The sequence below is a fragment of the Esox lucius genome, chromosome 7 (assembly GCF_011004845.1).
Source record: "Esox lucius isolate fEsoLuc1 chromosome 7, fEsoLuc1.pri, whole genome shotgun sequence".
NCBI lineage: Eukaryota > Metazoa > Chordata > Actinopteri > Esociformes > Esocidae > Esox > Esox lucius.
The window spans coordinates 36,333,072-36,348,646 of record NC_047575.1 but is presented as its reverse complement, the minus strand read 5'-3'; the positions used below and the strand labels follow the sequence as shown (position 1 = coordinate 36,348,646).

Genomic DNA, 15,575 nt, shown 5'->3' with positions numbered 1-15,575 from the left:
GGTAACTTGCTGTCAGGTACCTGGTTCAAACAGCATAGCAATAGTCAACCATTGGGCAATAACCCAGTGAATGTGCGAATACAAAAATAAATCAACACTTCTAAACAGCAATGTAAAGACTCACACCGCAAAACTATGTAACTGGAAGGACAGGTGAGTCATCATTCAGAAGCAAGGGCAGAGTGAATAAAAGAGAACTAACTAACTTTTTCACCCCAGAGGACTGACATTGGTTCTTTTGAAGAGGACTACAGTACATGTATAAATGCTGACCAGCTCCCTAGATTGGGGGGATTTCCAACTTATTTCCTGAGTGGGCTTATTTCTCATCTTCATCCACTTATCCAGGATCGGGTCGCAGGGACAGCAGCTCCAGCAGGGGACCCCAAACTTCCCTTTCCTGAGCCACATTTGCCATCTCTGACTGGGGGATCCCGAGGCGTCCCCAGGCCAGTGTCGAAATATAATCTCTCCACCTAGTCCTGGGCCTACCCCGAGGTCTCCTCCCAGCTGGACGTGCCTGGAACACCTCCCTAGGGAGACGTCCTGGGGGCATCCTTACCAGATGCCCGAACCACCTCAACTGGCTCCTTTCAATGCAAAGGAGCAGCGGCTCTACTCCGAGTTCCTCACGGATGGCTGAGCTTCTCACCCTATCCCTAAGGGAGAAGCCAGCCACCCTTCTGAGAAAACCCATTTCAGCCGCTTGTACTCGCGATCTTGTTCTTTCGGTCATGACCCAGCCTTCATGACCATAGGTGAGGGTAGGAACGAAAATTGACCGGGTAGGAACGAACATTTTCGTCACAACTAAAGCGAATGCAATACCGCCCCTGCTGCTCCGATTCTCCATCCAATCTCCCGCTCCATTGTCCCCTCACTCGCGAACAAGACCCCGAGATACTTGAACTCCTTTACTTAGGGTAACGCCTCATTCCCTACCCGGAGGAGGCACTCCATCGGTTTCCTGCTGGGAACCATGGCCTCAGACTTAGAGGTGCTAATCCTCATCCCAACCGCTTCGCACTCTGCTGTGAACCGGTCCAGTGAGTGCTGAAGGTCACAGACCGATGATGCCATCAGGACCACATCATCCGCAAAAAGCAGCGATTAGATCCCCAGCCCACCGAACTGCAACCCCTCCCCACCCCGACTACACCTCAATATCCTGTCCATAAAAGTTACAAACAGGATTGGTGACAAAGCACAGCCCTGGCAGAGGCCAACCCCCACCTGGAACGAGTCCGACTTACTACCGAGAACCCGAACACAGCTCTCACTTTGGACGTACAGGGATTGGATAGCCCTCAGAAGGGACCTCCTCACCCCATACTCCCGCAGCACCTCCAACAGTATCTCCCGGGGGACCCGGTAATACGCCTTCTCCAGATCCACAAAACACATGTAGACTGGATGGACATATATATATATATACAGTATATAAATATACAAACATAAAAAAATCTTTTCAAAATCATCATCAAATGAAATCACAATTATGGACTTCCTAATAGAATAGTTATAATTTTAACTAAACAGAATTGCGTTTTTAGACAATTGCTAACACCAAAAAATTGGCTTGCTGTCACATTCAATGGAGGCCTCAAAGCTAATAAGCATGCCCTCTAACACGATATTCCCCCCCCCAGACAAAGCAATTATTAGTAAATTGCAGGCTCTTTCCACCATCTCAATACATGTTATCGTGGCAAGAAGCACGGGGAGTAACAGTTTAATCAAATGGAACAGAACAACAATCAATCACCATAACATTTCAGATGTAGCTTACCTCCTGAAGATGCCACAGTCAAATCATTGCTGTTGCCCTCATATGTGTACAAGGCCCTGCAGGAGAGAAATTCACAGAGTGAGAGACAGTCAGACAAATACAACAGTGTCAAAACATAACAGGCATACTCTTTAACCAGCACTGACAACCGTACGTTTGTATTCTACATTCATACGTTCCTATGTGAGATCAGGGAAGGAAAAACAAGACTAAGAGATGGAGGGTTAAAACTCTTTGTACCAGGTCAAGGAATGGAGAGGACAGAGAGCAGCATAACCAATTCACTGTGTGGGAGGGTAAAGCCTGGACAGATTAGGCCCATGGAGCTTAAAAAAAATAAAAATAATACCATTTAATTTCACACTACTGGTTTCATGCCAGTAGATGGATATACTCCAGATAAACAGCTGGTATTACTGTTCACCTGATGAAGACTGAACAGAGAGACACAGAATAACTCTCCATACAGCCCTACAATGAGTCTCATCCCAGACTGGCTGTGTATTCAATGTCTAATCCTTTGATTTCTGGTTAATCTGTCTACTACTCCTGGTGTCTGACTGTCAGAGAAAGGCTGTGTAAAGCTGGCTAATGAAGAGAGGAGAGAGAAGGAGTGAGAGATGAAAGAATAGAGAGAAGAAAGGAGAGCGAGGAGAGCGAGAGCTACAGCGTGGAAACAGCCGAAGAGGACATTGATGTTTGAAGTATTATTCATGTATATGAAGTGGCTGGTCAAACCATAGGTCCATAATGTACAATACTACCCCCTTTTCTCCTGAGGCTATGCTACTAATTTCAGCCCACAGAAAATGTACCAGAAATTGGAATCACTGGTCTGGTATTTTGAATGCAGCAGAGACAATCCCAATCAGATGTGAATAAAACTGAAGTCTACCCGGTAAAGGTCAGAGTAAAGGTCAGGGAATTTGCCATTTCGCTAATGCATCTTATTCACTTCTGTTGTGGAAGACATCTACAGGGACATATTCCCCTCAATGAGAGGATCAGAGAGAACTTAGTTACGGATTATGGAACACAACACAGACTGTAACTTCTAGGTGATATCAAAATATTGAGTATCTAATGAGATCCTCACAGGGACATGGAGTGAGTCTTTAGGCCTTCTTAACAGTTTCCGGAAGCACATGAACAACACGCAATTCATTTCAATAACAGTAAAGTGAAGCGACTGTGCGGACCTTAGGACAACACAAACACAAGCACATCACAGTCCAGCCTGACGCGATTGGCTGTCGAAAACCGGGTGCTGTATAACATTCTTACTAGTTCCCAAGAAGCCACGTCAGTTTCCAAATTAGCAACAACATTAAAATGAAGAGTGAGAGCCTTAACCACTAGGGGTGGTTAGACCAGGCAGGGAGGGAGACCAAGACGGAGCCAGTCCTTCTGCAAGTCTCATGGCTGACTGAACAGGCAGGGCAGCAGAGGAAGGTCAGCCACATTCATCTGGAAACGTATCATGTCTGCCACTGCCTCACAGACACAGTGATCCCGGTCTCGTCAAGTGTGCCTGGGTGGACGTGTGTGATTACTAAAGTGTCGGTTGGTCCAGCAATAATCCAGACACTTATTTACACACACACACACACCTCATGTTGTCAATGACCATTGACACATACAATCAACAACAATTAAACAGTTTTCATTATAAAATGTACAATCTTCAGAATCAGTCGATGGCATAAATCATCTTGTATCATTATTTATCTTATTTAATACAATGAGTTATCTAAATCAGGAACCTATATATTTTGAAGGCCACTACAGTAACAATAGCGGGAGGGATATTGAAGACATGTTAATATTGCAGCCTAAACGTCGGCACGAGAGGAGGACTTCACAAAGCGTCCTGGCTTGAGTCCTGCCATGGTTCATACTCAGGACTAGATCAATCTGTCATGTTTTCAGTGTCTTAACTACATCTAGGGAAATATAGACCGTCTCAAGAAGACATTTTGTTATAGTTAATGATAACTTGCACAGACACTGTACATCTCCCTGACCCATCTGGTAAAGTGCTGCAAACAGTCTTTACATGTTCATGGGTAAAGACTGGAGTCCAGCTTACAGTGTTGAATTAGTGTTAAACATTCAGCTCTGGGTTGCACTGAACCGAACACTGCCCACCGCTTTCCTGTTCTTTTCTGCTGATTTCAGAACTAAAAAGCCATTTCCACTTCCTCCCTTACGTTTTTCCCTCTTCTATTATTGATGCTATCCCAGTACTATTTCAGGATCTCTTCTGAGCTGCTGTATCCCTGAGCACCCAGGCATAATGTCAAGGTCTGGGCTCTCCCGTTGGTCTTTCCATGTATACACCTGCATCCTGGCAGGCCAATGTCTCAGTCATCATTCTGACTACCAAATGGAATCAATTTCCATGCTCAGGAGGCAGTTGCAGCAGAGCAGGAATACCCACGACAGGGGCTCCCTGGCCAACCAAACTAGGGCTGCACGATATATCGTTTCAGCATCGACATTGCGATGTACGCATCCGCAATACTCACATAGCAGAACGTGTGATTCAGTAAGGTAAACATACAATATCAGTCTACAATATATCTTTTTTTCAAATGGAAAACCAACATTATATCTGTCTGATATAACGTAATTTACTCAGATATATGGGTTATTGGATACACAGTTAATTATAATAATAATGATTATTATTTTAAACACGGAGATCGTTGCTGCACGTGGTTGACAAGCAGGCTCTGCTTGCGCGTGAAGAAATGATGAGCGACGAACAGGCAAAAAAGCCGAAATGGAGAATTATATGGAAATATTTCGGCTACAGACAGGATGATGTTGACCAAAAGCAGGTACTTTGTCGAGAGGGCCTTGGAATTGTTGCCACAACACGACCAATTTGTTTGATCATTTAAGGCGGCACCACAAATCTTCGTATGACGAGTGCAAAGCATCTCAGTGCCGTCCAAAGCAAAAACACCATACAAGAAAGGTACAAAACGGCAGAGAAACATCACAGATTCAATAATATTTCACGTCGCCAAAGACATGGTACCAATTAACACGGTTATCAAAGAGGGTTTTAAAAACATGATCCGTTTGTTTGACAAGCGGTATGTAATGCCATCACGCAACTATTTTTCTAAAGTTGCCATCCCAGGGCTGTATGAGAAATGCAAGGCACAAGCTGAAACAGAGCTGTCACAAGTGGAATAACAGACTTATACAGACTTACAAGTGGAATAACAGACGGAGTCCTACATAAGTCTGACCGTATACTTTATTAATGAGGACTTCCACCTGAAAAGTCGCTGTTTGAAAACTGCCTTTTCCGGATGATCATATAAGTTAGAACATCACAACAGGGATGAGAGAAGCTTTAGCTGATTAGGGCCTAGATGAGAGTCTTCTAGTCTGTATAACAACAGACAATGCAGCAAACATGGTGAAGGCTGCACCTGAACAAGTGGACCAGATTGCAGTGCTTTGGCCACAGACTGCACAATTGCACATTCTATTTTACTACTGTTGTTATACTATTACTGTTAAATATTATTACCTAGCAACCTGTTCTGAAATATACCAATTTTCATAAGTTTCATACATTTTATTTGTAGAGGATGGGGCTGGGGAAGAATTAAGGATACAGACTGTCAGGTTGATAGCTAAAGCTCTTTCATATCGCAATCTATATCGCAGAAAAACAAAATATCACAATGTCAGTTATTTCCAATATGGTGCGACCCTAACCCACCATTAGTTCACCTCCAGCCTGTCAGGGAGCCACTAAGCCCAGTGAACTGAGAGGAGGGGGAAAGTGAGGGGGCAAAGGGAGAGAATGAGAACATGAGGGGAGAGAGTTTGAGTAAAAAAAAGTTATTTTAAACCCACGTTCTCAATCCATGCACACAAAATATAGTGCCATTTAATAAACCAACAAGAAATGAATTACCAAAAAAAATAATACAAAAATATACACGCTCAACTAATGACATCCACAAACAACAGTTCACCCTCCACCATGCAACAAACAGCTCCCTGCAACCCCACTTCTCCACAAACATGGGGAGATTTTTCATTGCAGAGAAATATTCAAAATCCACCTTAAAATCTGGCTTTCACCAGCCCCTTAAATCTTCTAAATACCTGGTCCCCGTATGCACAGCCACCCAGTCAGCATCCTGCAAATGCAGGCCCAGCCACAAATGCTGCCGTTCCATTGGATCAAACACCGTTGCTGGGTCAATAAAAATGAAGCCACTATCCAGGCCAAAATCGTTGATAACAAAACAACAAACGTTTTTGAACAAACCCGCCCACAAACGGCCAGCGAAAAGTGAATCAAGTGTAGGCACACAAAATGCCTAAATGCTAATGAGCATGGCTCCAAATTTGCGTATCATAAAAGGTGGTTTCCGTCTCCTCGTACAGCAGCTTCACGCTGCCTGGTATCACACACAGCCCCGTTCACACGGTCACGTGACTCCATTGAAAATGAATGGGAGGTGAAATATCAGTCGCCAAATGTTGTCTTTGAAATGCCTAGTGGACACGGCCACTAACAAACATTAGAGAGCGTAACTTTCCTCTCCACCTCACAAATGGAACCACTGACATCTGTACATCTCTCAACCGTTGGGTTAACTTGATCAATCCAATCCAGAAATATCGCCATGGCACAATTCATAACAGAAGCAGATGTTATACTCTCACAACCAATCATGGCACCAATGGCCAAACTACGGTCCTCCAGAACACCCAACTGCCGAAGGAATCTTAATTCCACGCCAACGGGTTAGCATCTACTAACCGACCCTGTCGCAAACCACCCAAATCCATGCTTCATGACAGTAAACGAGTAAAACATAAAAAGAAGGGTACCAAGAAGTAGAAACACCAAGAACTAGGTCAACTAACCATAGACCAAAAAACTGCCAGCCACTCAAACACCTACTCCCAGCCAGCCAGCATGCACAACCAGCCAGCCAGCATGCACAACCAGCCAGCCAGCCAGCCAGCATGCACAACCAGCCAGCCAGCATGCACAACCAGCCAGCCAGCATGCACAACCAGCCAGCCAGCATGCACAACCAGCCAGCCAGCATGCACTCCCAGAGAGAGAAATAGACAGATAGACAGAGAAAGGGATTGGAAGAGACAGAGTGCGGAAGAGCAGGAGAGAATGAAAGAGAAAGATATGGGTGAGAGAAGGATATAAAGAAATTGAGGTAGAGTAGTTCACTTGTAGCACTATAAATAATTCCCTTTAAAGCAGACTCCTTTTTATTATTCATAAAAGACTGATGTGACCTAGAAACATCTCTGCTCTATGGAGCACACGTCACTGGACAGGGGGAGAGAGACAGACAGAAAGACAGTGAGAGACAGAGACAGAGAGAGAGACAGGGAGAGAGACAGGGAGAGAGACAGGGAGAGAGACAGGGAGAGAGACAGGGAGAGAGACAGAGACAGAGGGTGAGACAGAGGGTGAGAGAGAGGGTGAGAGAGAGGGTGAGAGAGAGGGTGAGAGAGAGGGTGAGAGACAGGGTGAGAGACAGGGTGAGAGACAGGGTGAGAGACAGAGAAGCTGCCCTTCTTAACCTCCGGCCACGAGACACAAATTTCCCTTACATCATACAAAACCACAAACGATTTGTAATCAAATCTTATATTGATAAGCTACTATCTGTCAGGCAAAATACCAGAATGTCCAATCACAGCAGCGTGGTTTGTGACCGTTGCCATGAGAAAAGGACAACCAGTGAAGCGCAAACAAATCTTTTCATTTTTGTATTTTCCCTTGTCATTTATGCTAGTTACTATTTACAACATTCTTACATCACTGTCGATTGCTGACTTCTATTTTTATTCTTCCCATGACAAAAAAGCCCTTTAAATAGATTCTGAGTTAGAAGACACACACACACACACACAGGGAGAGAGACAGAACAAGCATGGGGTTACCATAATAATGAGAATGATGGAGAGTGGTGATGAAGCGATGAAGAGAATTGAGTGGTGGGGGGGGGGGGGTGATTGAAGGGTACAGAGATGTAGAGGAAAGGGTACAGAGGGGAGGGGGGGGGGTGTGTGTGTGTGTAAGTGAAGGGGGTGACAGAATGCAGGGGAGAGGGGAAGGGAATAAGCGGTGAGAGCATGGGTGACGGGGGCCTCCCCTATTGTCTCCCAGGGTGGGAAAGACCGAGCTGGGACGGAGAGTGCCTCGGTAAAGACCAATTAAACTACATCACTAGTTTGAGTAAAAGGGGCAGTAGCCTATAAGTCTGTCAGTCTCCCCAGCTAGTAGTGTAGATGGACAGGGATCGATGGAACAGATGCAGGACGGACAGACACGCGTGCACATGCACACGCACATGCACACGCACACGCCAGACCCTCTTCAAAACCAACATATGTGCAGTACAGCCCCACAGCCACATTCAGACTGCGCTATATTCACACTACAAACACTAACTATCCCTTTTGTTTCACCAAAGCAGAAAAGGATTCACATTTCCATAATCTCCACCCCCCACTCTGGCTCTGAACCAGGCTGAGCAGAACAACAGACACAGATTATTTCCAGGGCTTGGATACATATTAGGAGTTTGAAACACATTTGTTCAGTACAATAGGCTCATACCAATTTGATTTCGCGACCAACAGAATGTCAGCTTGTCCAATCATCACAGTTCAGCCATGGCCGTAAGTACAAAGAAGTATCGAAAAGCAGCAATGATTCACTACTAAATAGGTAGCTTTACTGGCGTTAACAAAAGACAATCCAAATGCATTTACTTAGCATTCCACATTCCAGGAAAATGCACTCTATGCCGCTAAGCCAATTTGTTAATTGCATCTTGACAGACACATTTATTGAAAACTACAATCCTTCATTAGTCAGCATCATTAGCTTTGATATCTCCTTGCTGACAGCAGTGTAAGAAATGATCAGACCAGTCAGGCCCACATCGCTTCCTGATCTCAGAAGAGTTATGTCATTTAGCAGACACGCATATCAACTAACAGGAGCAATAAGGGTGAAGTGCCTTGCTCAAGGGCACAACCACAGATCGGGCACTTTGTTAGTTTGGCGATCTGCCAAAAACAGAGATTAAAAGCCACACACAAACACACGCTACGGCTGATCTATAGTTATCTGGCACTGGAAGCATTATGGCAGGAAGTCAGATCCCCCGCAGACACACGGATAGCAAACCACCATGTCTCTGTTAAAAGCGACCTTGCATGGGCTTCCAGACGTTCTAATGTGTGTGTGTGTGGTGGGGGAGTGAGGGGTCGGCCTGTCTTTGATGTATGGAAAAACAGATGTATTTTTAATAAAAACACAGACCAATAAAGGAAACCCTGAACATCTTTCTTTCATCCTGTTCATTGGTCTCCAACCGAGGGGCAGCTGTCTGATCTGTGAGGTATTTAACCCTGTACTGTCCATCAAGAACAAGCACGACTCTCCAGCTAATCTCTTTGGGAACAATCAACTTGTTTGGAATTAAGTAGCATGGTTGGGAGTTGTTCTGATAACATCATTCTCAGATTTTTTCACCAAATGTATTGTTACATCTAAAAATACATGTTTCTCAAAACAATACACAGGGTGGACAAAATAACAGAAAAGTCTAACAATATATGAATATTCAGGACCTAATAAGGAGTAGGACCACCCTTTGAATGCAGAACACCTCCAGTCCTGCTTGGAATTCTGTCATACACTTCCTGAACTGTGTATGGTGGGATATTGCACCATTCTTCAAGAAAAAAGCCTTGAGTTGTTTGAGGGATAAGGTGGAAATCTACTTCTCACACTGTGTTCCAGAATCTCCCATAAAGGTTCAATGATCTTCCGATCTGGTGACTGGGCAAGCCATGGAGCGCTATGATGTCATCCCGGTGTTTAGAAAATGACTCTTGAATGTGTTCTGCAAGAAATTATCGTCCTGGAATATTGGAACATCATGAAGGAACAGTGTTTGCACTGTAGGGTTCCCTGGTCCTGTAAAATGGCCTCATATTCCTTGGTTGTTATACAAACATGCAGACCAATCGTCAGACCCAATGACTCCCATAAGATGACTGTCGTTACATTAATGGATCCTCCACCATATTTCACTGTGGGTAGCAGACACTGGGGCTGAAGGCATCCTTTGGCTTTCTTCAAATGTAAACCTGTCCAGATCTGCAGTAGGGAGTATGGTGAAAGATGACTCATCAGACCACATTACTTTTTTTCCTTTGCTCAGGGGTCCAGGTTTTGTGTTCATTACACCAAGTTATATGTCTTTGTATTTTGGTGCTTTCCAAATCGCAGCCCTGCCATAAATTCCAGCTTTGTGAGGCTCACCACATACAGTTTTTGTTGAGTCTGGGTCACAGAGGTACTGATTTAATTCTGTGGTAATTAGTGAAGCTGTAATTTTGGGGTATTGAAAAAATATCCTGTTGTTAAGTGTCCATCTATCCTTGTTGGTTATCTTCAACTTGCAACTACTGTTCCTTTTTACTGACACACTTTGTCCATGTTTGGCTTGTGCTGTCGTGATTTCTGGCACAAAAATGTTGGCCCCTTTGAAACTCTTTTAATTGCCTCATGTTGCTTTGAAAACTTTAAAAAACATAATTCTAAAACCTTCTTTATAGCCGACAACATGTACTGCTAATTGGCAATCAAACTAATGTGACCACATCAGCTGTGTTAGAAATTGTGATATAGTTACTTCAAAATAGCACTCCTTTCCATGTGGTGTTGTGTTATTTCTTTCGTCCCCTGTACTTGTTCACATAAAGTAATGACGCTGATTTCTGTTCGGCCCCAACACATTATCAAAATAGCGTTCACATCTTGCCCATATTGCTGGGGTGGGTTGCATTGCATCATGCATAACAACCCTCAGCCGTGGTACATTGGCCATATATAACATCCTCTCTTGCTGTATTGCTTAAATGTGCTATTATAATGAATATTTTAACTTCAATAAGTTGAAAGATATACTTGACATGTATGTAACAAATGCGTCCCCTACATATTTGGAATAAAAAAGGATGTTTCAGGGATCTTTGATGTTTGCTGAAATGTAAGCGTCCAATAAAATACTGCAATACGGTAAAATAGAATTTCTGTAGCAGATATGTATTAAAAGGCACTACAGTCCTTTTGGTTTAGGACCCCAGCTGGAATTTAACCATCAACCCCAGTGTTTCTGGTGCCATGCACCTACAAACTGAGACGCATACATAAGTTCAGGCAAATGCTTCCTGGTTGGGTGAGCATTAACAACAACGTGAACCCCCTGGCAAGATATGCATCAGTCTTGAAACAACAGTCATTTTGATATTATGATGTGGTTTGAGTTTTATACTAAGAACTATGGAAAAATTACCCCATTTTCTTAAAACCAAGCATCTGACTACGTATGTAAGAAAACATGACCTGTGTTCATCGCCCCTGAACAGGCCAGATGGTTACTGATATACAACAGGACCCAGATGTTTGTGTCGGCCTGTGTGTATTACTCTATTACTGAAGCGCTTGCAGCAACAAACGTGAGAGAATGAGAGCGAGGAAACAAGAGGCAATAAGAAAGCGAGGGGACGGGAAGGAATAAGAGAGGGAAAGACATCTTAACATGAGAAACCAGGTGATACAATGATTCTCATGAAGCTCACTTTTGTTCTAAGTCTTTGGTGAGGAGAGTGAATGGATGGAAGGAGTAGAGAAGTCAGGTACTACTGATAACCAGTTAGATAGAAGGAGTAGAGAAGTCAGGTACTACTGATAACCAGTTAGATAGAAGGAGTAGTGGAGTCAGGTACTACTGATAACCAGTTAGATAGAAGGAGTAGAGAAGTCAGGTACTACTGATAACCAGTTAGATAGAAGGAGTAGAGAAGTCAGGTACTACTGATAACCAGTTAGATAGAAGGAGTAGAGAAGTCAGGTACTACTGATAACCAGTTAGATAGAAGGAGTAGTGGAGTCAGGTACTACTGATAACCAGTTAGATAGAAGGAGTAGAGAAGTCAGGTACTACTGATGACCAGTTAGATAGAAGGAGTAGTGGAGTCAGGTACTACTGATGACCAGTTAGATAGAAGGAGTAGAGAAGTCAGGTACTACTGATAACCAGTTAGATAGAAGGAGTAGTGGAGTCAGGTACTACTGATGACCAGTTAGATAGAAGGAGTAGTGGAGTCAGGTACTACTGATGACCAGTTAGATAGAAGGAGTAGTGGAGTCAGGTACTACTGATGACCAGTTAGATAGAAGGAGTAGAGAAGTCAGGTACTACTGATGACCAGTTAGATAGAAGGAGTAGTGGAGTCAGGTACTACTGATGACCAGTTAGATAGAAGGAGTAGAGCAGTCAGGAATTATTGATAACCAGTTAGAAGGAGTAGAGCATTTAGGTACTACTGATAACTAGTTAGATAGAAGGAGTAGAGCAGTTAGAGGTACTACTGATAACTTGGGGATTGGAAGAAGTGGTCTCACATGGCCTGTGGCCATCAAGGAAGACAGACATTTATCCACAGGGGCAGTGCTACTGCTGTTAATCAACAAACAAATCAAAAGAAACCTGTGTCAGTATTGGTGAATGCTACTGCTACTTAATCTCGGGTACATCATTTATCAAACCATGTAGTCATGTCATGACCTACAACCTCACAGCACACAGAAACCCGACCAGCCCCTGATGTGATTGGTTCACAAAACCCCACTCCAAAGCCAAACCCTGTTGTTTAGCGTTTTCCCCGTCAAGGGAAAAAACCCTTCATGAAGGATTCAAACGTCAACTTCCTGCTCATTCTACAGACAGGTTGGAAAGGGAGAGAAAGGATGAGCAAGGAGTCCGGGGAGCAGGAAAAGGAGGGAATCTAGGGGGTTATGCAGGGCTTAAGAAGGTTGAATGAGAAAGACAAAGAAAGAATAGTTGATTAATCACAATTAATCAAAGGAATTGTTGGCAATATCATAATTGTTCAGTGAACTGTAATGAAATACTTGTGTAAACAGAAACCATTGATTGCGTATATTTGGTAAAAAGTAACATTTGAACAAAAAAATTCTAATTACACAGCAATTGGTCCATTACCACAGGAAGACGAGAATATATATAAAAAAATATTTATACAAAAAACATTAAATGTTAACTGATTTACCCTAAAAGCCAATTAGGAATGAAATTTAACCAGGAGCTTTCTGAAGCATACTGTATGCGCAAGATCTCATTTTACAGCCATGCACAGGTAGACTATCCTCATTGAAAAAGTTAGAGACCCCCAGTGGCCAAAAGTACATTTTTGCATGGACATCACTATATAAGGTGTTTGTCCCACCCACTCGAGATTAAAAAGGCAGAATCATTATCCTTACACAGAGTCACAGGTAACCACAAGGCTGGACCGATGGGCTAGTTAAGAAAAGTGGAATGCTCCAGGTCAGTGTAAGAAGTGGGAGAATCCAGAGCAGTGCTAATTTGGCTGATTTGTTGCCATTCAAGACTGTTTAAGTGGTTGCTTCCTGCTTTCTTGTAGCAAACAACAAAAGCCAAAACCTGACCCTTTTCCTAACCTTTGCACTCATGTCCTCCCTCCACTGTGATCATTCTACAATGCAAGGAGAGTAAAAAACATGTCCCCATAGATTTCATTGGATTAGATTTTTAATTTGGTGATCTGTAGTCTAACCTATGAGCCAAAAAGTGAATATCCACACTAGCTTGGTCCTCATTTACTAGCAAGCATACTAGGGGGCGGCAGGTATCAACAGCCAATCAAGTACGGCCTAGAAACTATAGAAAGCTTTTGATTGGTCGTGTGCACTGCAAAGTCACAGAGCACACCACGTTCTGCTTTTCCCAACTTCACCCGGTTTTGCTTATGCTCCCTCGCCTGTCCCCCCATCAAGAGTTTCTCATTGCTAGTGTGGACTGAGATTTGGATTTACATATTAAGTCAATGCTTGAAATGAAAACGCTTCCACAACAATTGATGTAGTCTGAATAGTCTCTTAGATATACAGTACGTTTGACACGCTGCAGTACTATATTCTCAATCTCTCCGTGCATATTCAATTACTCTCTCCCCTTTCACCTACATCATTTTCTTGTAGGGCAGGAAAAACCTTGCTCCCCGGCCTACTCCCCGTGGTGTATCACCATAACAACCAACAGCATCCCTGCTGTTGCCTTGGCAACAGCACTTCCCTGCCCAGAGGTAGGATGTTGGGGGTTTGGGGTGTGTGTTAATGGGTGTGTATGTGTGCTTCCCAGCTGAACCTGAGCTACAAGGAAACACACACACAGTTTGATGTGGTGCATGTGTCGAATAAAGAAGCCATGTAAGGCTGTGGAATGGATGAAGACAGATCAATTCAAAAATCTGCACCTAATCTAGACACTTTAGCCTCTCCATCTGCCGAGAATATGTGATTAGAGAACCTTCCTTCTGCTCAGCTCGACACAGATATTAAGACAATATCCCTGACACAGCTGCACTTAATCACCTAATGAAATCATTTAGTGAGACCCTTCTAAAGAAGTCTATGACCATGTAAGAGAACCTCTGGCTGTTGTAGTAGAGCGGAAAGGGCAGTAGCCTAGTCCAAAATATCATCTGAGATCCTGGGTAATCTGGCTTGTTTACAGACAGATCCAGTAAACTGCAGGGCCCTCCATGTGTCTGTCTGTGTCATCTAGCAGAGAGGGTTCTGGATCGGCTCGCTGAAGGCATCACATTGTTACGGTCTCAATGTACTGTTGCCACAACAAAGCCCAGTCTGCAGAGCTTTGACTATGCCTGAGCTGGTCCACACTTTGGAGACAAAGATTGGGTCTGTCAGGACGCTGTGGAGCAGCATGTACCCACCCACACCCCCACACACACCCACCCACCAAAACCCACGCGCGCACACGTGTGGGGGGGGGGGGACTGTTCTGATGGCTCACATTGTTGGATCAGGCGCCTTTATCCACAAAGCAGGTAAAAACAAAAGCTATGCATAAAGCCAGGGGCGGAGCTTAGCTTTCTCTCCCATGGGTGCTCGCATTGCATCTTCTGAGTAGCAGACATATCTACGTTCCCTTTTTCTTTGTTACTTTAGCTAGCCATCTTCCATAGCTCAGTTTAGCTAATGAGGCGATCTGACGTCACGCCCCCACGGTCACAGATTCTAAAAGGGCGTTATGGAATCATAAGTCAGAGACAGACATTCATCCCTTCCATGTCAACACCAGTATTCACTTAAATAAATAGTATATAGCAGATTAACTAACAAATTCCTAATATATAGTTAGGTCCGGAAATATTTGGACACTGAAACAATTTTCATAATTTTGTCTCTGTAAGCCACCACAATGGATTTAAAATGAAACAACCGACATACAATTGAAGTGCTGACTTGCAGCTTTAATTCAAGGGGTTGAACAAAAATATCGTATGGAACATTTAGGAATGGTAATCATGTTCATAGACAGTCCCCTTATTTCAGGGGCTTGAAGTCTGGAAAGCATGGACCAAACACTGGGTTTCCTCCTTTTTGATGCTTTGCCAGGCATTTACTGCAGCTGTCTTTGGTTGTGTGTTCATGAGTCTTTCTGCCTTAAGTTGTCTTCAGCAGGTGAATTGCATAATCATCGGGTGGAGATCAGGGGGTTGACTTGGCCAATGCAGAATATTCCACTTCTTTGCCTTAAAAAACGCCTGGGTTGCATTCACAGTATGTTTTGGCTCATTGCCCATCGGTAAAGTGAAGTGCCTTCCAATCAACTTCACTGAA

At 43.6% G+C, this 15,575-nt stretch overlaps 1 protein-coding gene across 4 annotated transcripts in view; it reads right to left on the bottom strand.

Moving 5' to 3' along the window:
• dbn1 (drebrin 1) overlaps positions 1-15,575 on the bottom strand; it is a 78,778-nt gene that overhangs the window by 26,590 nt on the left and 36,613 nt on the right. For all 4 annotated transcript variants that reach the window (XM_034293279.1, XM_034293278.1, XM_013134599.4 and 1 more), the window contains exon 2: positions 1,790-1,845. In XM_034293279.1, the coding sequence (XP_034149170.1) occupies positions 1,790-1,845 (56 nt within the window). The remainder of the gene's footprint in view (positions 1-1,789; positions 1,846-15,575) is intronic.